The 24,877-nt window shown below is 49.7% G+C and overlaps 2 protein-coding genes across 17 annotated transcripts in view; one reads left to right on the top strand and one right to left on the bottom strand.

The window, feature by feature from the left end:
- Positions 1 to 7,456, top strand: part of GSE1 (Gse1 coiled-coil protein) — a 400,092-nt gene extending 392,636 nt beyond the window's left edge. For all 12 annotated transcript variants that reach the window (XM_027617162.2, XM_027617161.2, XM_027617163.2 and 9 more), the window contains 2 exons: positions 2,692 to 2,795; positions 3,567 to 7,456. In XM_027617162.2, the coding sequence (XP_027472963.2) occupies positions 2,692 to 2,795; positions 3,567 to 3,701 (239 nt within the window). In that variant the 3' untranslated portion in view covers positions 3,702 to 7,456. The remainder of the gene's footprint in view (positions 1 to 2,691; positions 2,796 to 3,566) is intronic.
- Positions 1 to 22,317, bottom strand: GINS2 (GINS complex subunit 2). 5 transcript variants are annotated; one of them, XR_003524022.2, is made up of 7 exons: positions 22,117 to 22,317; positions 21,276 to 21,390; positions 14,519 to 14,618; positions 14,263 to 14,301; positions 9,881 to 10,007; positions 9,380 to 9,590; positions 1 to 2,064 (listed from the first exon to the last, which is right to left on the bottom strand). XR_003524022.2 is itself a non-coding variant. In XM_027617173.1 (6 exons), exons 1-6 carry the CDS (start codon positions 22,204 to 22,206, stop codon positions 9,465 to 9,467), a joined length of 597 nt encoding a protein of 198 aa, XP_027472974.1. In that variant the 5' UTR covers positions 22,207 to 22,317; the 3' UTR covers positions 9,167 to 9,464. The 5 variants fall into 5 exon arrangements, 2 of the variants coding, with proteins under 2 accessions (XP_027472974.1, XP_027472975.1); XR_003524021.2 differs by lacking the exon at positions 1 to 2,064 and adding an exon at positions 4,141 to 4,275; XR_003524020.2 differs by lacking the exon at positions 1 to 2,064 and adding an exon at positions 5,528 to 5,662.
- Positions 22,318 to 24,877: the final 2,560 nt, after the last annotated feature.

The raw sequence follows: 24,877 nt of genomic DNA, 5'->3' as shown, positions 1-24,877 counted from the left end.
GGGCGGGGGGGGAGGCCGGGGCGGGGGGGGCTGTGGGAAAGAAAGTAAAAGCTCACTCGACCCATCCGTGTGGGATCTCCCCGCCAGCCCTGGGGACTCTCAGCGCGGGCACTGACACTCAGCTTCCTGGGGCACAACTAGGTAATTCTCCTCTGTTACTCTGCCAATTTAAAACCTGCGCCTCGGGCTTCTGCAGGTGCCCCAGTTGACAGACCAGAGGCCACGGTCACTGGAGGAATTTAAATTCCAGTGCCTGCCACCACTCGTTCTGACAGCCAGACCTGGGACACGCTCTCTGTGCTTGCTGTCTTCCGTCGCGCTTCTAAGTATTCTATCAGTTCTGACTGTGGCTACACACAAGGGGCCTGGAAACAGAAGGTTTATGAACTCAGCTGAGCCCCAGATAGTGAGGCCTTGTCACTGCCAGAGGCTGCCTCCCCTTCCAGTGCCTCAAGGCTGCTGGCAGTTCGCTCACAGGCTGTCACCCTCCCGGGCTAGTGCTTGGCGCAGGGAGGCGAGCCCTCGGCAGCCACCGCACGCTTCTCCCGCCCTGGCCTAGCGCTTCGGGGTGAGGGGCCGTGGGGGGGGGGGGGTCACACGGCCTGAGTGCTGTCCCTCTGCTTGTTGCACACTGGCTCGTTTTCTCTGCTTCTCCGTTTCCTCAAGAGGCATCTAGCTTGGAGGCTGGGAGGCTGCAGTGCCTTGACTTCAGTGCAGGGGGCCCCTCCCCCGTCCGGAAGGGCAGGTGGTGAGCTGGGTGCCCACTGCTGACCTCCGGCCCCCACCGTCTTTGAGGTGTCGGGGAGGGGGGGCCACCACTCCCTGACTCACGCCTTAACATTCATAGAGGAGTCTTCGTTTTGAGCATGGACTGGGCATCCTTTTACATTTGATTATGGCATGTCCTAACCATCGTACATCCCTTGAGAACGCGTTTTAAAACGCTCACGAAGGAAATGCCTGTGTAGCCACGAGCAGCCTATCTGCTCCGGCACTTTGCTTCCTCCCCCACGGGGAATCCTGTTTTGAACTGCTCACTCCTTACATGTTGCTTCCAAGTGAATACATGTGTATCCAGAACCAATACAGAGCCTTTTTCCACAGAGTGAAATGTGTCCACCTTAGCTGGGTTTGTTTTTTGGTGCCTTGTTGGGAATCCTTCACTGCCCCGAGCACATGATTCTCTTCATTTTCTTCTAAAATTCTTCAGGCTCTGCTTTTGTTAGGCCTAGAATTCATTTCTGTGCATGGCTTAAGGTAGACATTCACCCCCGCCCCCCGGAATAGCCAGTTACCCTGGCAGTTTGTGGGGTGCCGTCTTTGTCCCCTCCCCCACGCCCAGAGCGAGCTGTGGAGCCCATCTCTGGGCCTCTGGGCTGCCGTCTCTGGGCCGTGCCGTGGGTGCACTGGCTCGGCCGCTCTCCTCACAGCGGAGCATGCTTGCATCTGCACTGTTCTGGGCCCTTGGGGGTTCCCCCATGGATTTTAGGATCACCTTGTTTGTTCCAAGAAATTTTTAGAATTTGCAGTTGCACTGAATTTATAGACTTGGAGAGAATATTTTTGATAGCAGCGCTATTCCCTCTCTGATTATGGTATTAAATTGCATTAAACCATTTACTCCCCCCCCCTTTTTTTTTTGCCATAAGCAGCATCCTTTTATTACGTTGAGTTTTAGGTGTCAGTTGGGTTATCATGGATTTTTTTTAGTTTTTATTTTCCTTTATTCCTTATATGATCATAGATGATAGATCTGTCAATGAAATTTAGTTCTTTTGAGTTTTCACTTTTTGTCCTGCTGCCATGCCGGGGACCTCTGGGCTACTGAACAGAGCACAGCACTAATGGAGCTCTTCTCTGGTTTATGAAACTGGGAAGAAATAAAGGTTCTCATTGGCTGCTGTGTTGATGGCACAGGACCGTCAGAGTTCACGTGGTGCATAGGTCTGTAGAGGGGACAGCCTTAGTTTTTTTGCCTTTGGTGTTCTCTGATGTTGCTTGCTGAGTTTGTTAGCACTTTCAGTCTGTGTTCTTCAGTGGTAGGAGATGGGTTTTATTGCTAAACTACAAAAGAAAAAAAAAAAAGTTTACATCTCGTTCCCATAAAGTCCATCACAGGACTGCGGGACTCTCCAGGACAAGGGCCCTGCAGGTAGGGGGCTCAGCATTCCAGACTACTTGGAGTTGCTGACCCCTTTTTCTGTATAGGTTTCCACAACTGATAGAGGAAAAGCAGTAGTATTGGACCAACAAATAAGGCTTCAGCCCAGCCTGGCTTTCATTCTTGAAACACTTCATAGAAAGCAGAGATTTATCCTTGAAAGTTTGAAGTCACTTCCATTAAAACCAGGCCCAAGATCTTTTGGAAACGCAGAGATACTACACTTTCGAAGTCCAAGTTTACTCTGGCTTTTTTTTTTTTTTTTTTTTTGCAGCTTATTTTCTTTTGAAAAATGCATTTTAAGACCGTAAATTTGCCCTTAATGACTTCCTAAGGTGTATGTCTTAAATAGCCTTTTGATGCTAGGTCCTGTGTCTGCATGCCACTGGGCTGGATTTCCCTATGTAATGCACAGGGCTGGGGCGCTATGGTCCAAAGAAGAGCCCTGGCTGCCTGAAGAGAAGGGCAGCCCCGACCAAGCCCATGGCCCCTGGGTACAGAAAACATACCAACATCGCTTATCTTTCCAGAGCAAAACCTGGAGCGGCAGGTGCTGCAGACGCAGTGCAGACGGCTGGAGGCCCAGCACTATAGCCTCAGCCTCACAGCGGAGCAGCTCTCCCACAGCATGGCGGTGAGTCTCGGGTGCCACACACAGGGAAAGAGAAAAAAATCCGCTGCGTGGGGGTGGTCTTAAAACACCCCATGCTTTAACCTTTCAAGTTTGCGTTCATTACCCATACAGCTGAGTTTTGCGGGGTAATGCTCTTTTATGAAGCTACAACTTGTAATTGGCGAGGGTGGGGGGGGATTCAGGAGCCAACTGGTTCTCCAGGTGTTAGCTAGAGGGGGAGGTACTGTGAATTTACAGAATATTGATCCTGGAACTGAGAGGTTACTTTCGATCTCCCTCTGGGCCAGTTAGTGCCTGTACCCATCTCCCCCGTGGACAATTTGCTGAATGGAAGAGGGTCTTACAGGAGGAGCAAAGCTCTTAGGACAGCGGCCCCTCCTACTTCTGTAGCCTGGTTCCACTGCTTTGTCAGCTGCGCTCGTCATTACCCACTCCCTGGCTTCCTCTTGGCGTATGGGGCCATGGGGCTGCAGATCGTGGCCACTCCAGAGCAGCAAAAGTTTTATGGGCTAATTTTTTAAAAGCTTAGGGGTGATGTTGAGCCAGCAGGTGTACCCGGGTTCTATGGGAGTGAGCAGGTCCTTGTGAGAACCTAAGGCTTTGGGCACAGCTTGAACTGGTTCGTCCGGAGACCATGGTCAGAATCCTGAGCCAGGAAGGGGTTTCTGGAGCCTAGAAGGTGTGCCTTTCCTCATGGCCCCCAGAGCATGCATGTATCACGCCCATTTCTCTGCTACAAAATGAATGTTTTACCTGAATCTCTCTCTCCAGGAGTTGAGGAGCCAGAAACAGAAGATTGTTTCAGAGAGGGAGCGACTCCAGGCAGAACTGGATCACTTAAGGAAGTGCCTTGCGTTGCCTGCAATGCATTGGCCTAGAGGTTACTTTAAGGGATATCCTAGGTGACGGTTTCCCTTGCACTAGGCCGAACCTATAGTATAGAAATATTATCTATTTTATTACCTTGAATATTTAATATTTTTCACTGGGAGGTTTGAAGCTTAAAAACAAAAAAACAAACAAAAAAAAAAGAATGTGCCATGCATGAAGCAAAGGATTCCAGGCTCTGAAGAACGAACGAACTCGCCTTGACTTCAATGCAACTGAATCACCTTTGTCATTCAGTGAGCAACCAATGTAGGACGCCCATAGTTCTTTCTTTTTAAAAGTGGTTTTATTCTTCCCCCAGTCATTATTTTCAAATCTGAAAGTGAAGGCTCCCTTACCAACACTAAAACTTGATCATTTATGGCCCCTGGGTGCGTAAGACTGGATCAAACCGAGCGTGCTCTGTTCCTGGAGTGGCCGTGTTAGCGCCGCGTTAGCACGTCCTGAGAACCCAGTCTGCTTTCACTGCAGCGTGGGGTCAGCCTCGCTCCGCCCCAGGACTCAGACCTGCTTCAGCTGGAAGAAGGTGGGGTGCATTTCCGGTAAAGGGCTCATTTGTTTCTTTTCTGCAAAATTTTCGAAGCAACAGGTCCTAGGAGCACACAAAGCAACAGTACTGAAGCCTCACCCAAAGGCTTTTCTCTGGAAAAGCTCTTCTCTAAAGTGCATCAACAAACTGAAGGTACCTTTTTATTACTCCGTGGGGGAAAATGTACAGAGCTCTATGTATACATATGTTCACACCCACCAAATTGTTACTGCAGTGGGCTGTGTTTTCATACAAACGTAAATTTTGAGAGAAAAGTCAAAGGTGCTTCAGCCTTGTACTGTGTATATATATTAAAAAACAAAGTTTTGTATGTTTTTATTACTTTAATTATTGTTATAAAAAGCCTGCCATTTTTAATATGTGGTTTGGGGGGATTTTTGTTTGTTTGTTTTCCTGTTTGGGGGTTTTGTTTGTTTTTTTGCTTTTGTTTTTCTGGGCAAAAAAACTTGCTTTTAGTGTTTGTACTGCTGCTGGTCAGGACATTAAAATATTGAAGTGTTTTTAAAAATTAAAGAAGAAGAAAAGTAAAAGAGCTTACCACTGGCGCCTATGCGATCACTTCATTTTTGAGTTGTACCAGAAAGTGATGTAGAAAGCCATGTGTTACTTCTTACCTCCTCCTGTCCCCTCCCCCTGGCTCTGGACAGCAAACGGAGCCAGTCGCTATTGAGGAGGGGCTTGTCCCCAGGCGGGAACAAGCAGCTGCCGTGCATGTGCACCTGCGTGTGCACGCAGCTCTGTTGAAAGAACCGGTCAGGAAGTGAGCGAGTTCTGTGATAGGATTCTAAGGTGTCTTACAGCAGTCTGAGAACAGGTGCAAAGTAGAAACTTTAGAAGCTTTATTTAGATGCAAAGCTTTGTAAAAGCCTAAAAAGTAGGGTAAACAATGTCTGAGCTGAACTTCTCCTCCTCTCGAACTTACTGTTATGAGCACAGGAGTGGCTAGAAACTAGGAATGCCATCTCAGTGCAGAGAGTGTTTCCTTCTCGTCCCAGGTACTGCTCATTCAGGCAGTGTCTAATCTAGATCAAGCAGATAATCTCTTGCCGAACGGGCCTAAATCAGAGGCCAAAGCAGCCAGCGGTTGGTCTGTTGGGGGTGGGGGTGGAGGTAAGAATCCTGACGGCCACTGTCCCCTTCACCCTAGGTCAGGGAAGGGCTGGCTGACCTTCAGGAAGGCTCCTCACTGCGATCAGTGGCCGCGCCCTCAGCCCCAGACCTTAGCTGTGCGGAACAGCTTGCTGGCAGATGGCACTGAGTTGCTTTATCTGTTCCCACACCGTTTGCTTTGTATGTCTGCCAAGAATCTTCCAGTTATTAGCAAACTCAGACAAAAAGTGCCGCCAGTATTATCAGCAGTCAACAAGCGCCTTCCTCGCCACAAAAACGACTTGAAGAGAACGAAGGCCTGTTCTGTGGGCTTCCTCCCCTGCAAAGACATTGAGAGATCAACATGTTCCACAAGTGGGGACAGGTGTTCAGAGGGAGCTGTACTGCCAACAGTCAGGGAAAACTATTACTGAATTTCTCTGAAGTCCGCTTGCTACTTCCAGTCTGAAACAGCGAGCTCAAGAGTTCCCTCTTAGCACCTCACTCCCTGCCCCCCATCATCACAGGAAAGGGCTGGACGCCCCTGCTGATCAGCTTGGCAACGGCCAGAAGGAACAGGAAGCACAGCCCAGCCCTTCACCAGCCAAGGGGAGTCCCTTGTAGGGGTTTTCTGTAATGGGAAGAGGTCATGAGGTAAACGCAGCCGCACGGGAGAGGTCTCTGGCCAGGGGTACAGGCTGTGTCCCTGAGCTAGAAGAACTGCTCTTGGCCCTTGTGGAAACACCCCCTTGCCCCTGCCTCCTGCTTCTGTCACTCTGCCTCCCTACACTCTCACCTATCTGTAATAAGACAATCAGAATATAAACCAGTAAGGCAGCATGAAGAAACTCAGAAAAAGGTAAGAAAACATCTTTAGAAAACAAAAGTGTACCATCAAGACGTAGTGCTCAGTAATGGTTTTTCCCATCTGGTAATTTTCAGATGATTCAGAAGCAGCCCAGTAGCACCTAAGTCTCTTCAGTTTGGGCTTAAAATTTGACAGATATATAATTTCTGAAGCTTTTTGTTCAGCTAGTTCACAATGAGTTTAAAAGATGGAAGTTCAGAAGTACACCACATTTGCTCGAGAATGGGTTATGCAACTTCTGTCAGTATTTTCGTGAAGACCTCTACCTCTGTCTTTCACGACCTTGTGTCTTCCTGCCGCACCTGGAAGAGAGGGCTGCCATCTGTCCTGAAGGGGATTTCACTCAACTTGTGAGGGTCCTCTTCCAAAGCCAAGGTCATGTGGTTCCACATTTAATCAGATCATTAGAAACAAACCAGAGCTCTCCCCAAAACTTGGCACTATATAACCTCATCATTCGGAAATGTTTTCACATAGTTAGAGCCAAATGGACATAAAATAGGATCTTAATCCATTATCGCAGATAAGTGACCCAGATAAGACTTAACAATTTCTCCTATAGAAAGAATATAGGCTAAACACTCAATTGACATTCACATTCTCATAGATTATATCCTTAAGGAAATTCCAAGAATGTTAAAAGGAGCCCACACTTTCAGCAGCCGAGAATTACAACACAAGAAATCTCAAGTTCGTTTGTGGAATGGTATTTTCCTCAAATAGCTCAGCAATGCTGCCAAATCTTAAAAATCCAATAAACCCCCTTTCCCCTCTGAGCTGTTTTTAAGTAGAAAATTCCAAGGTCCCACCACAAGATGGAGATGGTCAGCACAAGCCGATTCTGTTACTCTTAGGTGTGTATTAGCCACTTAGCAGTCATCCCTGCGCTCCTCCAAGGAAGCCAGTTACTGACTTCCTCACTACTTGCAGTAGCCTGTTCATCCCAACTTTCTGGTCCAGCGCTTAAGTGAAACTCTTATCTCTGCCTTGACCTGAGGAAGACCATGCTAATTGTTTGTGTTACTTTTGTATGTACCCTGTGCTTAAGGTAGAACAGTAAAAGCAGTACACGAGAGGGAGGAGGAATGCCTCGGTCACTCTGGGGGCAGTTTAGATGCTGTGAAATTAAACCTGTTCTAAGTGTACTTGTTTGAATTAATTGTATTGTAATATTATTTGTTGAATGTAGTAATTAGGTATTTATGAATATATTGCTGTAATTTCTGACAACATCCAAAAAAATAAAATCTTCCTAAATCATGTTAAGAGGAAAATCTTTGTTATAATAGGGCCCAAAAAAAGTGCCGGGGTGGGGGAGAAAAGCCCAACCATCAAAGCTTTATGGGTAAAAGATGAAGACAAACTGGATAATAACCTCAGCCAGGTTTCGAGAACACAAGGTATTAAGGGGTGAGATTAGGATCTACGGGACTCCTGACCCTCCTCAGTACCATGTGGTTTCATTCTAGAAGAGTCCCCAGATGAAAAGGCAAGTCCTGTCATCTGAAAGCAACCCTCTAAAACAGTCACCTTAAATGACAGAGAACCAGGTCTTCGTGTCTGGCCCTTCGGTGTTCAAATAATAACCCTCAGCTGTTTGTTGGAAGGACAGCTGGGTAGCGATTTGGAACTGCGAAACCATGCTTGAGTAATGGGAAGGGAGTCTGGACTTTGAACACTGAAGGGCAAAAACCAGAAGCTGTTCTCTGGGCTTCAGAGTGCATGCCACTCTGAAGAGCCCCAGGGAGAATGTGCTCTGACAATGCTACAGTCGAAAACTAGCTGGCTACAAAACCTTCTATCCCTTGTAGGACTCTAGATAAATCATTTCTCCTCTCAAGGTAAGGTCATTTCTAGAGCAGTTCCAACCACTACAACTGAAAAGTATTTCTCCTAGGAAAAGAAATGGACCCTTCGTTGAGACACTGCTGCCTCCAACCAGGTCTCTTCCCTCCGTCCCTCAAGAGCAGCAGTATGGGCCCGACTTCCCCTCCCAACATCTGGACTTCAGCCTCACAAACCGCAGAACATGCAAAATCTGTTTCTCCCAGGCTTTTTTAAAAGTTTATTAATATGAAAGATCTGCACAAGCACCACAGATCAAGTCACTGCAGAATCTTGACTCCTGTCGCCCAGTCTCCAGCTGGTGGCCAGCACCTGGCCTTCCGCAGCCCCCGGCCCCCTTCATTCCTGCTCTTAGCATATTCCTTTTGCTTCTTTCCTTGGGTCTCCCCCTTCCCATGCAGGCTGTGTTTGCGCACCGACATTTGGGTCTGTTTTCCCTCCGCATAATGCAGGGAATTCTAAATCATGCCAGTTGTCTTGCTACCACCAAAATGGGTTCTGAATCCGAATACAAAGATGACATCTAGTGTGGTCTTGTACATTGTGAGTTTCTGTCTTAGTGCCTTCCCAGGGTGAAGAACATCAGTGACCATCTGTTTCCACTGAAGGAGCCCAGCTGGTCATGAACTTCCTCACCTGGACAGCTGCTGTGTCGTTCATGATTGTGGCTGAGCGTGAAGCACCCAGGGAGTTCCCTGCCTTTCCTCTTGATAAAAACCCACTACACCTTAACCAGAGGTAGCCAAGAGAACAAGAAACACCCAGAGTGTCAGTCTAAAGATCACCCCTTCCTGCCACACATCTCCGTAGGATCGGTCAGACCATTTTAGCCACATGACTTGCTCTCTTCACTTGGTAGTAATGCAGGGAAAAAACCCAACGTGATAGTTGCATAGAGTCCGTCTTTATTGGGCTTAGATGGCGAACCCTGGTCAACATCTTGCCAGTCATCTGTCATCCTTCTCTGTGTGAACAAACTCTAGGAGAGTCTAAATTTAGCCCAAGAGATCAGGGTCAAGAAAGGAAAAAAGCCCCAGGCCACATCGCCACTCCTACTGTATCTCTTAAAAACAACACTTAAAGTCACCAAATGTTCACCCACATGACAATGCCAAGCAGGAGACCACAGGCTCTGTAGGGAAAATAACGTGTTTTGCCAAAGCTGCTTTCTTTCCCCCATAAAAGAACAGCTGGCTTCTAGAGACAGATGTGGAATTAAAGAATGTCTCAAGGACTAAGCACAAACCTGTTGCTTTCCAACAATGTTATGAGCCCATTCCTTGTTTCATTACACAATTCTTCATACATTCAAAAGGGGTTCTAGAACTCCAGAGATAACAGTACCTCTGTCATGTCTCGAGCACTCACACCACCTGGCAAGCCTCCGGCCAACAGATGCAAGGCCTTTCTTTACAGTTCATGTCTTTCTCTAGAAGTCTTGAGACTGGATGCCTTCAGAAGGTTGCAGGTTCGTACGGAGTTTATACATGTGATTGAGTGCTTGTGTGAGGAAGGCCCCACTGGTGTTGATTTCCATCAAGGTCAGGTTATCCAGCTAAAACACAAGAGAAAATCAACTGGGTTGGTTGAGGAGTGTTTGGTTTGAGAAAATGTAAAATCTACTGAATAAAAATAAGTAACCAATGAATAATGGTTTGGTTTTTTTTTTTTTCTTGTTTTAAAGGCACAGCACAGCTAGCAATCCCTGCTTGCAATCATCCAAGCAGACTGGATGCTGGGGGCAATTCATTGGCACCAGCAGGCAGCCCCAGGCCTTCATGGGCACAGGAGGAGAGGCAGTTGCCACAGGGAGGGCCCCTGTGCCCCTGCCCTGCATGCACCTACCTTGGCATGTGCCTCCTGCTGGCTCACAAAGCTGTCAGCAGACACCCGTAGTTTGGCTATGCGAGTGTCCCACACATCCTTGATCAGGGTCCGGATCTCATCTGCTTTCGGGATATTGTCTGAAGCACTAAAAGCAGCAAGGAGGCGGGGAAATCACATAAGGAAGCACTTGGTAAACTAAAGCAACATCCAGGTAGAAGTGGCCTGTATTATTTTTTAAGTAGGTTCCACACCGAACGTGGAGCTCAAACTCAAGACCCTGAGATCAAGAGTGCATGCTCCTCCAACTGAGCCAGGCAGGCACCCTTCCAGGTAGAAGTGGCTTTTTATTTATTTATTTTTTAAAGATTTTATTTATTCGGGGGCGCCTGGGTGGCTCAGTCGGTTAAGCGGCTGCCTTCGGCTCGGGTCATGATCCCAGGGTCCTGGGATCGAGCCCTGCATCGGGCTCCCTGCTCAGCGGGAAGCCTGCTTTTCCCTCTCCCTGCCTCTCTGCCAAATTATTCTCTCTCTGTATCTCTCTGCCAAATAAATAAATAAAATCTTTAAAAAAAAAAAAGATTTTATTTTTTCATTAGAGAGAGTGAGCGAGGGCACAAGCAGGGGGAGTAGCTGAGGGAGAGGGAGTAGCAGGCTCCCCACTGAGCAGGGAGCCCGATGCGGGGCTCAATCCCGGGACCCTGGGATCATGACCCGAGCTGAAGGCAGACGCACAAGCGACTGAGCCACCCGGGCGCCCCTAGAAGTGGCTTTTTAAAAAATGCTGCTGGGCTTCAGGAAAACACAAGATGTGTTTTCCTTTGTTTTCAATTTTAAGATGTAAAAAATTTCTAGCAGTTAAGCTTGGTGCCAAGAAAATTCAGCCGTGGGATGCCTAGGCGGCTCAATCAGATGGACATCTGCCTTCGGCTCAGGTCATGATCCCGGGGTCCTGGGATCGAGCCCCGCGTTGGGCTCCCTGCTCCGCTCAGCAGGGAGCCTGCTTCTCCCCCTGCTCCCCGCTTGTGCTCTCCTCCTATGTCTGTGGCTCTCTCTCTCTCTCTAGAATAAATAAAATCCCCCCCCTAAAAAAAAGAAAGAAAATTCAACCATGATCCACACAGTTATTTGTGCTCACATTAACTGTCCCATGGCAGGCTGCAGTACAAGGACTTCAGAGAATAAGCTCTAAAGGTTGGACATCCTCTGCTCAGGGTAACTGAGTGTTCTGTGCTGTAGAATTTCATCTTGAATGAATTTGCTTCAAGGGCTGGCTCAGGGGTCATGACTGCTATTGCTCATACCTCATCATTTATGCAAGGGCTTACAACCCACCAGGGAAAGAAGACAACAGCTCTGTGCCAGGCACTGTGCTCGACACTACAAAGTGTTTCCATCCTCCCCAGAGCTCTGAAGGCTAGGTACTGTCCCACTCCACAGAGAAAAGTACACTTACAGAAACCACGGAATAAACTGCAAATTAGCATAAACCGAGCATACCAATACACAGCGAATTCTGGGTAAAAGTCTGAACAGTCAGCAAGGGTCCATGTGACAGCCTTCTTTTTTTTTTTTTTTTTAAAGATTTATTTATTTATTTGAGAGAGAGAGAATGAGAGCGATAGAGAGCATGAGAGGGAAGAGGGTCAGAGGGAGAGGCAGACTCCCTGCCGAGCAGGGAGCCCAATGTGGGACTCGATCCCGGGACTCCAGGATCATGACCTGAGCCGAAGGCAGTCGCCCAACCAACTGAGCCACCCAGGCGCCCCATGTGACAGCCTTCCTGTCGTGAGGTACATTTTGGATCCTTCTAGGCCATTAGGCCATTTTAGTCCTTTTTTTTTTTTTTTTTTTTTCCCTCCACGTAGCTTCCACACCCAGCATGGAGCCTAATGCAGGGCTGGAACTCATGACCTGGTCATGAGTTGAGCTGAAATCGAGAGTCAGACATTTAAGTGACTGAGCCATTCAGGCGCCCCTTGTTGTGAGCTGTATTTTAAACTAACCATTGAAGGAAAAGACAAAAAAGATGAAAGCAAAAGCTAACACTATCTATCACCTGGCATGCTAGGAAAGGTGCAGTGGCCTCTCCACATGCTGAAAGTAGCTTGTGATTAGTAGTAGGGAATCAGTGGTATAAAATTTACATAGTGGATTGTATTTAAGACCCAAACATTTGGATCTTACGCTCTGAACAGCAGGTTACAGAACAAAGGACCCCATCTATTTGTTAACTGAAGTGCAGAAAAAGGTAAAAATTAGGTCCCTTAGCCAAATGAATTACAAAGAATCATAAAACCAAAGTTTCAACAGGAACTGCATACATAAGATCCTGAATTTCAAAAACTAAAGGTGAACAGGCCCCTCACCTCTGCTTCCATATTTTCCCTTCCAAGTCCTCCTGCCCACTGCCACAGAAGGCTCTCCAATTCACTGGATGACAATCCCTGCCAAACACCCTCCCCAGGACACTGCAGCCACAGAATAACAGCCTCAGCCCCCCAACTCTTTACCTGGTCTACATCAACCCCAACAGCCCTGCTTCCCCAAACATACTGTGCCCATTCACATGTCCCTGCCTTCTACCTAGAGCATCCTGTTCTCTAGTAAATTTTCCCTCCGTTAAGCCGAGGATCCCTTCTCTGACACCACCAGGTATTACGGCTGCATTCTGACATGGTCTGAACAGGACTGATCACACTGCAGTGTGGAACTATAGGTTAACAGGCTCACACTGCTCCCCGACTAAGTGGGGCTCAAGCCCATGTGACTATTTCCATTATCTAGTGGAATGCTTCATATGTTGTAAACTACAGCCTCATATCAACTTAAGGACAAATCCATGTTACATACCCCAAATATTCATTTGAATTCAATAGTGTCATACAGTGGAGGCCTTGCTCTAGAACAGATAATAGGGAGCTTAATTTTTGTTCTAGTTCTGCTCTTGCTTTCATCAATGAGAAGGTGCTCAGGGACCCCTGGGTGGCTCAGTCAGCTAAGCAACAGACTTGGGTCTCAGCTCAGGTCTTGATCTTGAGGTCATGAGTTCAAACCCCACATTGGGCTCCATGATGGGCATGGAGCCTACTTAAAAAAAGAAGAAAAAAGAAAACATGCTGAGGACTTCAAAAGCTTGACATTTTGCAAATTACAGTCTAGTATCTCCCAAGCAAAATCATCCACACTTGCTTGCCCGCCCCCGCTGATTTCACTCATTCATTCAACAAACACGTATGCACCAGGCATAATAGGTACAAGACGCAGTCCCTGCCCTTTTTATTTTTATTTTTTTAGAGGAAGAGAGAGCACATGTGCACAGACATGCCAGGGGTGGGGGGAGGGGAAGAGGGGACGGGGAGGTAGAGAATCTCAAGCAGGCTTCATGCCCGGCGTAGAGCCTGACACAGGGCTCAATCTCACAACCCTGAGATCATGACCTGCGCCAAAATCAATAGTCAGACACTTAACCGACTGAGCTACCCAGGCACCCCAGGCACCCCAGGCCTGTCCTTTCGAACTGGGGTAGGGGTGGGAGGGCACAGCCTGACTAGTGTTTAGATTACAGCTGACAAATGCCATGGGGGCTACAGAGCTGTCAGGGGATAGGCATCCTTAACCTGTGAGAGAACACCGGTTAGGCTAATAAACCAAAGGAGGGAACAGACAACAGATGGACTAACTGAACAGAGGAAACAGTATTTGAAAGCCCTGAGGACCTTGGTATGTGGAAGGAAGTAAAAGAGGCCAATGTCAGCCTGGAACCCAGAGAATCAGGGAGCCACGAAGGAAGGTGTAGGAGCCACAAAGGAAGGCAGGAGCCCAGCTAGGCAGTGCTTTGTATGCTATCATGAGGACTTTAGCCTAAACCCTGGACAGTCTCCAAGGAACAGGGGAGTCGCATGGCAGCTCCATCTTTAAAAGTCTACTCTGGCTGCAAAGTGGAGAATGAATTAAAAGCCAATGGGGAGGGTGCCTGGGTGGCTCAGTCGGTTAAGCGACTGCCTTCGGCTCAGGTCATGATCCTGGAGTCCCGGGATCGAGTCCCACATCGGGCTCCCTGCTCGGCAGGGAGTCTGCTTCTCCCTCTGACCCTCTTCCCTCTCGTGCTCTCTCTCATTCTCTCTCTCAAATAAATAAATAAACTCTTTAAAAAAAAAAAAAAAAAGCCAATGGGGAGCCAGAACTGAACGCAGGGAAACAAGAAGCTACTACACCACACTTTTTGCCACCAGTGGGCTTTCATTACAGCTAGGGTTCAGAGCAAGTGTGAGCCCTCTGGCCTTTCCTGTGAAAGACATGCAAGAATTCAGATGCACAGAGTGGAAGACAAAGCAGTAAAGCTTCACCAATAAACAGAGAGACAGTAAAGAAAAAGGCTAGAGAGGATAATGGAGACTCACCGGGGTCCAGTGTCAAGCGATAAAGCAGCAAGGGATTCCCTAGGAGAGGGAGGGGTGGGAAAAGGAAAGGACAAATGGGAAAGCCCAGGCAAAAGTGTGTGCACACAAATGTCTCCCAGGTTACTGACCCAGGGAAACGGGTGCCCGGGGACCCCCCTCACCTTGGAGCCGAAAATGGAAGAGAGGAGGAACAGGGTAAGGGATGAGAATCAGGAGTTCTACCTTACATGTGGCTCTAAGAAGGAAACATACTTACTGATTTAATAGGAGTTTCGTAAGTTCCATGTAGTAAGGGCTAGGCATAGGGGTAAAAGTTTCTTCCTTTCGTTCATGATCCCTAATCTTCTCCAACTTTTCTGAAATTTAGAAATGTATACAGTTTACCATCACCATACCCAAAATATTTGTTTAAGCTTTCCAAATTTGCCAAGTATCTACATTATCTATTGGATCAACTAACAAAAACATGAAGAAAAAACACTTTTTGGAATAACATATCACTAATAGATGATTCACAGCCTATGTCCTCAAAAGTTTCTCTTATGGGACACCAGGGGGCTCAGTCAGTTGAGCATCTATCTGCTTTAGGCTCAGGTCATGGTCCCAGGGTCCTGGGATCCAGCCCTACATCGGGCTCCCTGCTCCGCGGGGGGCCTGCTCCTCCCTCTCCCACCAGCTTGTGTGCTCTCTGTCAAATAAAGAAAAAGACTTTAAAAAGAAAAGTTTCTCTTATAGAAGGTGGTAGATTCTTGGTGTTGCTGCTCTGGCCTGCAGGATGTATTACTGAAGAAGCTGGGAGTCAGAAGTTCTTTTCTTAGGGAGACAAGCATTCTACCTTTGACGCAAAAGGTGATGAGAGTAACCAGTGACTGGAGAAATTTACTTGTGTACACGAAGCCTTGTCCGGAGGGGAGCAAGACATCAAACCACGGCCACTCCAGCCTGGGGGTGGGACGATGGTCACGTAGGGCCTAAAGCCCAGCATCTGGAATCCCACAGTGGAATCCCAATTCCAACCAGGAGCAGCACCCCTTTCTCCCTATCTTATGGGTCTGAGAAAGTCCTGAATCCGGCCACTGAGGCTGAGGGACACACACACAACTATGCTAGGGGAGTGGGGGAAAGCGGGGTCTTTCAGTGCTGGGCCCCCTCTTCAGGGGCCCTTGGTGCCATGCTGCAACCCAACCTACTCCCCTCTTCCATTCACCCTCTCACTCTAACCCGATGCCCTTCTGAGGGCCTGCACACTCCTGCGAGCACACCGCTCCCAACCCCCTCCACACCTGTCTCTATGCACAAGGAACAGCCCTCCAGGTGCGTCCTGGACCTCCTCTCTGACCAGCACAGAACACCGCCCCAGCAACTGTCTCACTTGAGTGTTCGCTGTTGTCCTCATTACTTCACCATTCCATCAAACTCACTGCCACATCTTCCATCTTAAAAAGAAAATCCTAGGGGTGCCTGGCTGGCTCAATCAGTTGAGCAACCGACTCTTGATTTCGGCTCAGGTCATCATCTCAGGGGCCTAGAATCCAGCTGTGAGTCAGGGTCCCCACTAAGCGGGGAGTCTGCTTCTCTCCCTCTCCCTCTGGCTCATGTGCTCTCTTCGCTTGCTCATTCTCTTGCTGACTCAAATCAATAAAATCTTTTAAAAAATAAAAATAAATATAGGCACCTGGGTGGCTCGGTCGGCTAAAATATCTGCCTTTAGCTCAGGTCATGATCCCAGGGTTCTGGGATCCAGCCCCACGTCACGCTCCCTGCTCAGTGGGTAGCCTACTTCTCCCTCTGCCTCTGCCCCTCCCCACCAGCTCATGCTTTCTCTACTGTCTCTCTTAATAAAAAAAATCTTTAAGGGCGCCTGGGTGGCTCAGTTGGCTAAGCGACTGCCTTCGGCTCAGGTCATGATCCTGGAGTCCCGGGATCGAGTCCCGCATCAGGCTTCCTGCTCAGCAGGGAGTCTGCTTCTCCCTCTGGCCCTGCCCCCTCTCATGCTCTCTCTCTCTCATTCTCTCGCTCTCAAACAAATTTAAAAAAACCTTTAAAAAATAAATAAAATCGGGATTTTATTTATTTATTTGAGAGAGAGAGAGAAAAGAAACAGCATGAGAGGGGAGAAGGTCAGAGGGAGAAGTAGGCTCCCCGCCGAGCCCGGAGCCCGATGTGGGACTCGATCCCAGGACTCCGGGATCACGACCTGAGCCGAAGGCAGTCGCTTAACCAACTGAGCCACCCAGGAGCCCTAAATAAATAAAATCTTTAAAATAAATAAATAAGGGACAGCTGGGTGGCTCAGGTCACCATCCCGGGGTCCTGGGACTGAGTTCCGCAGCGGGCTCCTTGCTCAGCGGGGAGCCTGCTTCTCCCTCTGCCCCTCCCCCTACTCGCGAGCGCATGCGCACGGTCTCTGACAAATCAGTGAATAAAATCTTAAAAAAAAGAGACTGTTTAAATAAAATTAAAAATAAAACCTTAGTAAGTGAAAGAAGTCAATCAGAGAAAGACAAGGATATGATTTCACTCATGGAATTTAAGAAACAAAACAGGATCATAGGGGAAGGGAAAGTAAAATAAGATGTAGATCAGAGAGGGAGACAAACGGTAAAACTACAGGGAACAAACTGAGGGCTGCTGGAGGGGAGGTAGGTGGGGGGATGGGGTAACAGGGTGATAAGCATTAAGGAGGGCACGTGATATAATGAGCACCGGGTGTTACATGCAACTGATCAATCAGTTACCCGCTACCTCTGAAACTAACAATATATGTTAATTAATTGAATTTAAATAAAAATTTTTAAAAATTTAAAAAATAAAATCTTAAAATAAGGGCGCCTGGGTGGCTCAGTTGGTTAAGCATCTGCCTTCAGCTCAGGTCATGATCTCAGGGCCCTGGGATAGAGCCCCGCATCGGGCTCCCTGCTCGGCGGGAGGCCTGCTTCTCCCGCTGACCCTCCCCCTGCTTGTGTTCCCTCTCACTGTCTCTCTCTCTCTCTCTCTCTCTCCCTCTCTCTCTGTCAATTAAATAAATAAATAAAGTCTTTAAAAAAAAAATCTTAAAATAAAAATCCTCCCAACGCCAGCTACCAAACCATTTTTTCAAGAGTTAACTTCCTTTCTTCGACCACTCAGGTGGGTGTCTATTCTGCCCTTCCACCAGTGCCACTCAACACCAAGGCCCGCGACCTCTGCTCAGCCAAGCCCAATGGTTCCACCTGTCTTCACATCTCACAAAGATTAATCCTTCTTGGAGGATATTTATCACTTGATTTCTGGAATACCACACAGAGTTCTCGTATCTCCGGTTCCTCTGGGCCTTCCTGACCTCTCTCAGCGGTGGGGTATAGAGCTCAGATCCCTGACCACTTTACCACCTAAACCCACATCCCATGTGATTTCGTTCTGCCTCATTTAAATACTATCTAAGCACTCATGAGGACTTCCACATTTGTATCCCCAAATAAGCCCCTTCACCGAATTCCTGACTAAATACTCCCGCCCACATTATCTACCTAGAGAGCTAACAGGCACCTCCAGTGTGACACGGTCAAACCCCAACTCCTGGTCCCTACCCCAGCCCTAATGTTCCCCCAGCCTTCCCCATCTCAGGAGACAGCCAACTCCGTGTCCTTCTGTACTTCGGGCCAGCAACCCTGGCAGGCATTCTTCACTCTCCTCCCTCATCCCACAGCCTGTCCTTCAGCAAATCCTGCAGATTCTTCCTTTGAAATACGCCTAGACTCCAACCATGTCTGCGCACCTCCATCACCTGGTAAAACTACTCCCAGACTGGGTAACTCCCTACTGCCCTCTCCCCACACACATCTTCTCTATACAGTGGACAGATTCTTTTCAGGTATCTAAAATCAGAGTATGAAATACTGCTGTTCAAATTGCAATGAATCAAACAGACTGATGTCACCCACTGTTGGCCAGGATGTGGAACATCGGGAACTCTCACATGTTTCTGGTGGGATCAGAAGAACTCTACCACGCTGGAGGGCTAGGTGGCAATTTCTTATAGTCAAGCACCATCTGCCCTATGACCCTAGGTATTTACCCAAGAGAATCAAAAACGTGTATCCACAAAAAGACTTAGGACAGGAACGTTCATAATAGCCTCATTAGCAATAGCCAAAAATAGGAAACGATCCAAATACCCACCAACAGAAGAATGGGTGAACTAACTGTGGAACACTCTACCGTGAATGACATAGTATTTGGCAATAAAAGAATGATGTAATGCTCCATGCAACTATAGGAACAAATCTCAAAAACTGTGCCAGAGCGGCATCTGGGTGGCTCAGTTGGTTGAGCACCCAATTCTTGCTTTCAGCTCATGTCATGATCACTGGGTCATGGGATAGAGGTCCGCACTCAGTGGGGAGTCTGCTTGGAGATTCTCTCCATCTGCCCCTTACCCCCTCATGAGTGTGCACTCTCTCTCAAATAAACAAATTAAAAAAACAAAAACAAAACAGGGCTCCTGGGTGGTTCAGTGGGTTAAGCGTCTGCCTTCAGCTCCAGTCATGATCCCAGGGCCCGGGGATGGAGCCCTGAGTAGGGCTCCCTGCTCAGCAGAGAGTCTGTGTCTCCCTCTCCTCCTGCCTGTCACTCCCCGCTGCTTCTGCTATCAAATAAATAAGATCTTTCAAAACAAAACAAGACAGCGTCAGAGAAGTCAGAGACAAAAACGGACTTACCAGGTGATTCCATTCATAGGATAAGAGCAGGTGGAACTCTACAGTGGCAGAATCAGAGGGCAGCTGGCTCTTGGGCATGCTCTACTGACCAACCAGTGAGCTTTCACTACTGTTCACCCCAGCATGGCCCTGGCCTGTGAAAAGGGTCAGTCAGGCTCTCTCCACTTTTCTGACTGGCCTGCAATGAGACAGGCTCTTGCCCCTATCACCTTCTGTTTGGACAGGCCGAAACCGCCAGAAGATGTAGGGCTAACAGTCAGACCTGGCAGAGTCCCGTGCCAAAGTGCCCCTCAGCAAAAGGAACTGGGATTGGGGGTTTCCCTTTGTTGCAGACCCTCCAGGGCCAACCTCGCCCCCCGCCCCCCGCCTTTAGGACCAGAAGGAGAAAATGCACAATCTTTCTGAAACTGTATTTGAGAGTGCCTGGCTCACAGTGTCCTTGCCTTTTTTTTTTTTTTTTAAGATTTTATTTATTAGAGAGTGAGAGAGGGAGAGAGGGAAAGCACAGGCAGGGGGATCAGCAGGCAGAGGGAGAAGCAGGCTCCCCACGTAGCAAGGAGCCCGATGCGGGACTCGATCCCAGGACCCTGGGATGATGACCTGAGCCGAAGGCAGACGCTTAACCAACTGAGCCACCCAGGTGCCCCCATCATTTTATTATTGAGGCATAATTAATGCACCATTCAATTCACCCATTTAAAATGTACCATTCAGGGGCGCCTGGCTGGCACGGTTGGTTAAGCGTCCGACTCTTGGTTTCGGCTCAGGTCATGATCTCAAGGTCGTAGGATGAAGAGCCCTGCATCAGGCTCCGAGCTCATTGCTGAGTCTGCTTGAGATTCTCTGTCCCTCCCCCTGTACCTCCAGCTTTACTCCCTCTAAATAAACCTTTAAAAAAGCAAAACGTACAGGGGCGCCTGGGTGGCTCAGTCGTTAAGTGTCTGCCTTCGGCTCAGGTCATGATCCCAGGGTCCTGGGATCGAGCCACAAATCGGGCTCCCTGCTCCGTGGAAAGCCTGCTTCCCCCTCTCCCACTCTCCCTGCTTGTGTTCCCTCTCTCGCTGTGTGTCTCTCTGTCAAAGAAATAAATAAAATCTTTTAAAAAAAAACATACAATTCAATAATTTTTAGTATATTCAGAGTTGTAGGTGATCTTTGTGCCTTTTTTTTTTTCTCAGCATAATGTGTTCCATGTTCATTCAGTTGTAGCAGGAGCAGGACTTCATTCTTTTCTATGGCTGAATAATATTCCCTTGTTTGGATGACACATTATTTTCATGCATTCTGTATAATGAGAGAGGACTCTGCTCCTTAACACGCTAGTCTATACGTGGGGGCTCAAACTGAGGTCACTCACGACCCTAAGGTCAAGAGTCGGGTGCTCTACTGACTGAGCAAATTAGGCACCCCAATATAGCTTTTTTTTTAAAGTTGAAAGAAATGCTTCTTCAAAGTCATACAGTATTTTTGGGCGCCTGGGTGGCTCAGTTGGTTAAGCGACTGCCTTCGGCTCAGGTCATGATCCTGGAGTCCGGGGATCGAGTCCCGCATTGGGCTCCCTGCTCGACGGGGAGTCTGCTTCTCCCTCTGACCCTCTTCCCTCTCGTGCTATTTCTCATTCTCTCTCAAATAAATAAATAAAATCTTTAAAAAAAAAAAGTCACACAGTATTTTTAACGTTATCTTATATTTTTAACGTGTTATTTATTTGACAGAAAAAGAGAAAGACAGCACGAGCAGGGGGAGGGGAGAAGGAGAGGGAGAAGCAGACCCCCTGCTGAGGACACCCCTCCCACCCCGCAGGCCCGCGCATGAGGGCTCAAACCCAGGCCCCTGGGGTCATGACCTGAGCCAAAGGCAGACCCGGGTGCCCCACAGTATTCTTAATTTTATGATTTTTTATTTTTTAACATTCTTATTTATTTGAGAGCGAGCGAGCGCACACAAGAGCAGGGAGAGGGAAAAGCAGGCTACCCGCTGAGCAGGGAGCCCCATGTGGGACTCGATCCCGGGACCTGCAATCACGACCCGAGGAGGCAGACGCTTCACTGACTGAGCCATCCGGGCGTCCCAATATTCTTAATTCTAAAGCAAGTTGAAATATCTTAAAATCAAAGTCTGAGCGGAATTTGGTACAGACGCCTCAAATTCATACGACGTTAGTCATAGCGGTCAGACTAAGAGGTGGAGCGCCAAGCACGCCCTAATTGCAGCTGGCCCGTGGGTGACGCGGGCAGTGCAAAGGGCTGGTGCTCCCGCCCTGAGGGGGGTGCCGCCCGGCCGCGCTCCCCCCGGGGGCAGGCAAGCACTTACCCACACCCATCCACTCAGGGGGGATCAGCCGACACTTCTGCCTCTGCTTCAGGTTAATCGCCAGCCACAGAGGCACTTCCACTGGTAAACCAGGGTTAAAAGGCCCCAGGTCCCCCTGCCAAAGGAGAACCAAACCCTGGTAAGAGGGAGCAGGGCCGGAGGCTCAGCGGGACCCCACCGCTGTCTAACGAGGGGAAGGGCGCTGCAGAAGTCGGAACCCGAAGAAGAGGAAAAGCCCAGCTCTGACCACACACCTCGTAAGGCAGCTCCGAGCCAGCGGCACGCCCCGGGCGCCCGCCTCAGCGGCGCCCCTGCCAACCCGCCGCAGCCCCGTGTGCTGCCGTCAGCACCGCTGAGGCGCGGGGCCCGGGCTGAGCACCTCGCCCACCGCTTCGACCCCCCGCTGCGTCCACCCACGTCCCCCCCGCCGCCCCCGCCCACTGCGTCTCCCCCCCGCCGTGTTCTACGCCCCGGCTCCCCCCCCCGTCCTCCCCCCGCCACCACTCAGGGTCCCCTCACCCCGTGCTCCCACTGCGTCTCCCCCCGCCGTGTTCTACGCCCCGGCTCCCCCCCCCGTCCTCCCCCCGCCACCACTCAGGGTCCCCTCACCCCGTGCTCCCACTGCGTCTCCCCCCGCCGTGTTCTACGCCCCGGCTCCCCCCCCGTCCTCCCCCCGCCACCACTCAGGGTCCCCTCACCCCGTGCTCCCACTCGGCGTCCCCCGAGCCGGTACTCCCCCCGACCCCGACCACTCGGCGAGTCGGGGCGTCCGCGGAAGCCGCAACACTGCCGCCCCTTCCCGGCGCTGGGGCCTGAGGCAAATGGCCGACCCAGCCCTTACCCCGATGAGGTAGATCTTGTCTAGGCTGAAGTTTGGGATTATGGTGACCAGCTCCTTCTCAGCCAGAAACTCCACCTCCGCCGCGTCCATGCTGGCCACAGCGACCCGCCCGGGACACGTCGCCGCCGACTGCCCCTCACCGTCGGGGGCGGGGGGAAGGGCCGTGGCCGCAGCTTTCCCGCCAACACGCGGGGCCCGCCCCCCCCCCCCCGCGCCGGAAGCCTATGGCAATAGGCCAGCCAATTGGCCAGCCAATAGCAACGCGGCACTCTGAGGCGGGGACCGCGGCCGCTTCGAGCCCACGGATTGGCGAACGTCAACGAGGCTGAGCAGATCACGCCCCACAGCGCCTCCGCTCGGTCCCCCAAGCTACAGGCCCGGGGCCCCGCCCCTCCCGCAGCCCGGCCCCGCCCCGCCGCGCTCCTCTCGTGGGCGGGGCACCGCGCGGGGCACCTGGCGCCGCGCGCGCTCCTGACGCTGTCTCCACGCTTCCGTGTCCTTTCACCTGTCCCGGGCGCCTACACTGAGTCAAGCTGGGGGTGGAGTTCGGAGCACGTGGACACTGGGTCCCGCACCGGGCCAGAAGTAAATGCATTTATTATTAGGTCATGCCTGTGACCTGGCTAGACAAACGGGGCCCAGGCCCCATCGGAGTGAGAGGAACCCTTGTTTCCCTTAACTTCACAATCTTCTGTCCTCTCTTCACATACTGGTTAGACCTATAAAAAGACAGATTCCCCCGCCCCACCACATCTTCCGATTCAGAAACTCAGAGTATGTGCTTTGGCAAGCACCCCAGGTGAGACTCAGGAAGGGGCAGGTTTGCACGGCTGCCGTACGTACTGGTGAGCTTCCTTGTCCCTCCCTATATACAGTGGGCTTATGTAAGACCTCATAGCAGTGGTTCTCACACTCTCTTCTATGTCAGAATCCCCTAGAAGATTCTGAGTGTTGGGTGCCTGGGTGGCTCAGTTGGTTAAGCGACTGCCTTCGGCTCAGGTCATGATCCTGGAGTCCCGGGATCGAGTCCCACATCGGGCTCCCTGCTCAGCGGGGAGTCTGCTTCTCCCTCTGACCCTCTTCCCTCTCGTGCTGTCTATCTCTCATTCTCTCTTTCTCTCAAATAAATAAATAAAATCTTTAAAAAAAAAAAAAGATTCTGAGTGTTAACATGCACACTCCTGGGGGCTCCTGGGTGGCTCAGTCATTAAGCCTCTGCCTTCTGCTCAGGTCATGATCCCGGGGTCCTGAGATCAAGCCCCATGGCAGGCTCCCTGCTCAGCGGGGAGCCTGCTTCTCCCTCTGCCTGCAGCTCCCCCTGCTTGTGCTCTCTTTCTCTCCGACAAATAAATAAAATCGAAAGAAAGAAAGAAGTAAACATGTGCACTCCTGGAGAATTCTAAGTCGGGTCTGGGGTGAGGACAGAAAACTGAATTTTAACCAGGGCCAGAAAGCTTCCTGGGAGTGAAGTTGCTAGTGCAGCTTGTTAGGGACAGGCAGTGGGCTGAATTTGAACCCTTGATCATTGGGCCCTGCGAAAAAACACAGCAGACAGGAGGATTCCAGGGTTCCGGATCCTCACAGGAAAGCTGCCCCACCCTAGATAGCCCCATGCTTTCCTCCCTAAGCCCCCTGAAACCTGCCCCATGTAAGGTTGTTGGAGAGACAAAATAAGGCCATAATTTAGTTCCGCCCACTCACATGACCTAGAAAGCTATGTCTGCTATTTATCTGCTTTGGAAATCACCTTCATTGTGTGCCATTTTATTAAGACAAATACAAAGCCAGGCTGGCTCAATCCGCGGAGCTGGTGACTTTTTTAAGTAACCTCTCCACCCAACCTGGGTCTTGAACTCATGACCCCGAGATCAAGAGTCAGATAGTCTACCAATTGAGCCAGCCAGGCGCCCTGGAGGGAGCTGCTCTTGATCTTGGGATCCTGAGTTCAAGCCCTTCCTGCAGTGTGGAGATTACTTGAAGAAAAAATAAATAAAAGGTCCCTCTGGATGCTGTGTGACAGAGGGCAAGTGACTACTCTGAACCTCAGTCTCCTCATCTGCACACGAGGTAGGAATGAGAAGGAGCTTGGGGTGTGTGGGGAGGGGGAGAAGCTGCAGGCCACCTGGTCTCTCCTAAAATAGAAGCTCCCTCAGGCATCTGCAGAGCATGTGTGCCAGTTTGTCTGGGTTTTGACTGATAGGGGAATGTTTTCTTGACTGGCAAATATTTGTGTTTCAGAGTTGGCGAGGCTTCCCTCCCTGCTTTTCATAGCCTGGAAAAGAGCAAAGGAAAAGAGCTGGTGGGAGAGCCCAGGTTCAGAGAGGCCACGCAGGGCAGGATGAGTAGGAGAACTAGCCGAGCCCAGTGTCTACATCACCCGAGTGCCCTTGTCCCTGACTATAGGGTGGGGGCAGTGCTGCTGCTTACCTCTTTGGGCTGTTGAGAGAGCAAGACGAGCTGGTATGGTGTCCAGTGTTGCACACTGCAACAGGACAGCGCCTCGGAGTCTCAAACATGAGCAAACATCAGGGGCACCTGGAGGCTTGTCGAAAGTCTTTCCGTTCCCAGAGGTATGATTCACAACAGCTGAAAGGTGGAAGCCACTCAAATGTTCATCAATTGAGGGATGGATAAACAAAATGCAGTCTCTACATACTGCGGAATATTATTCCACCACCAACAGGAATGAAGCACTGTTTCGTGCTACAGCATGGATGAACCTGGAAAACATGATGCTACATGAAAAGAAGCCAGTCACAAA

The sequence above is a fragment of the Zalophus californianus genome, chromosome 17, assembly GCF_009762305.2.
Source record: "Zalophus californianus isolate mZalCal1 chromosome 17, mZalCal1.pri.v2, whole genome shotgun sequence".
Taxonomy (NCBI): domain Eukaryota; kingdom Metazoa; phylum Chordata; class Mammalia; order Carnivora; family Otariidae; genus Zalophus; species Zalophus californianus.
This window is presented reverse-complemented; position numbering and strand designations above follow the sequence as displayed.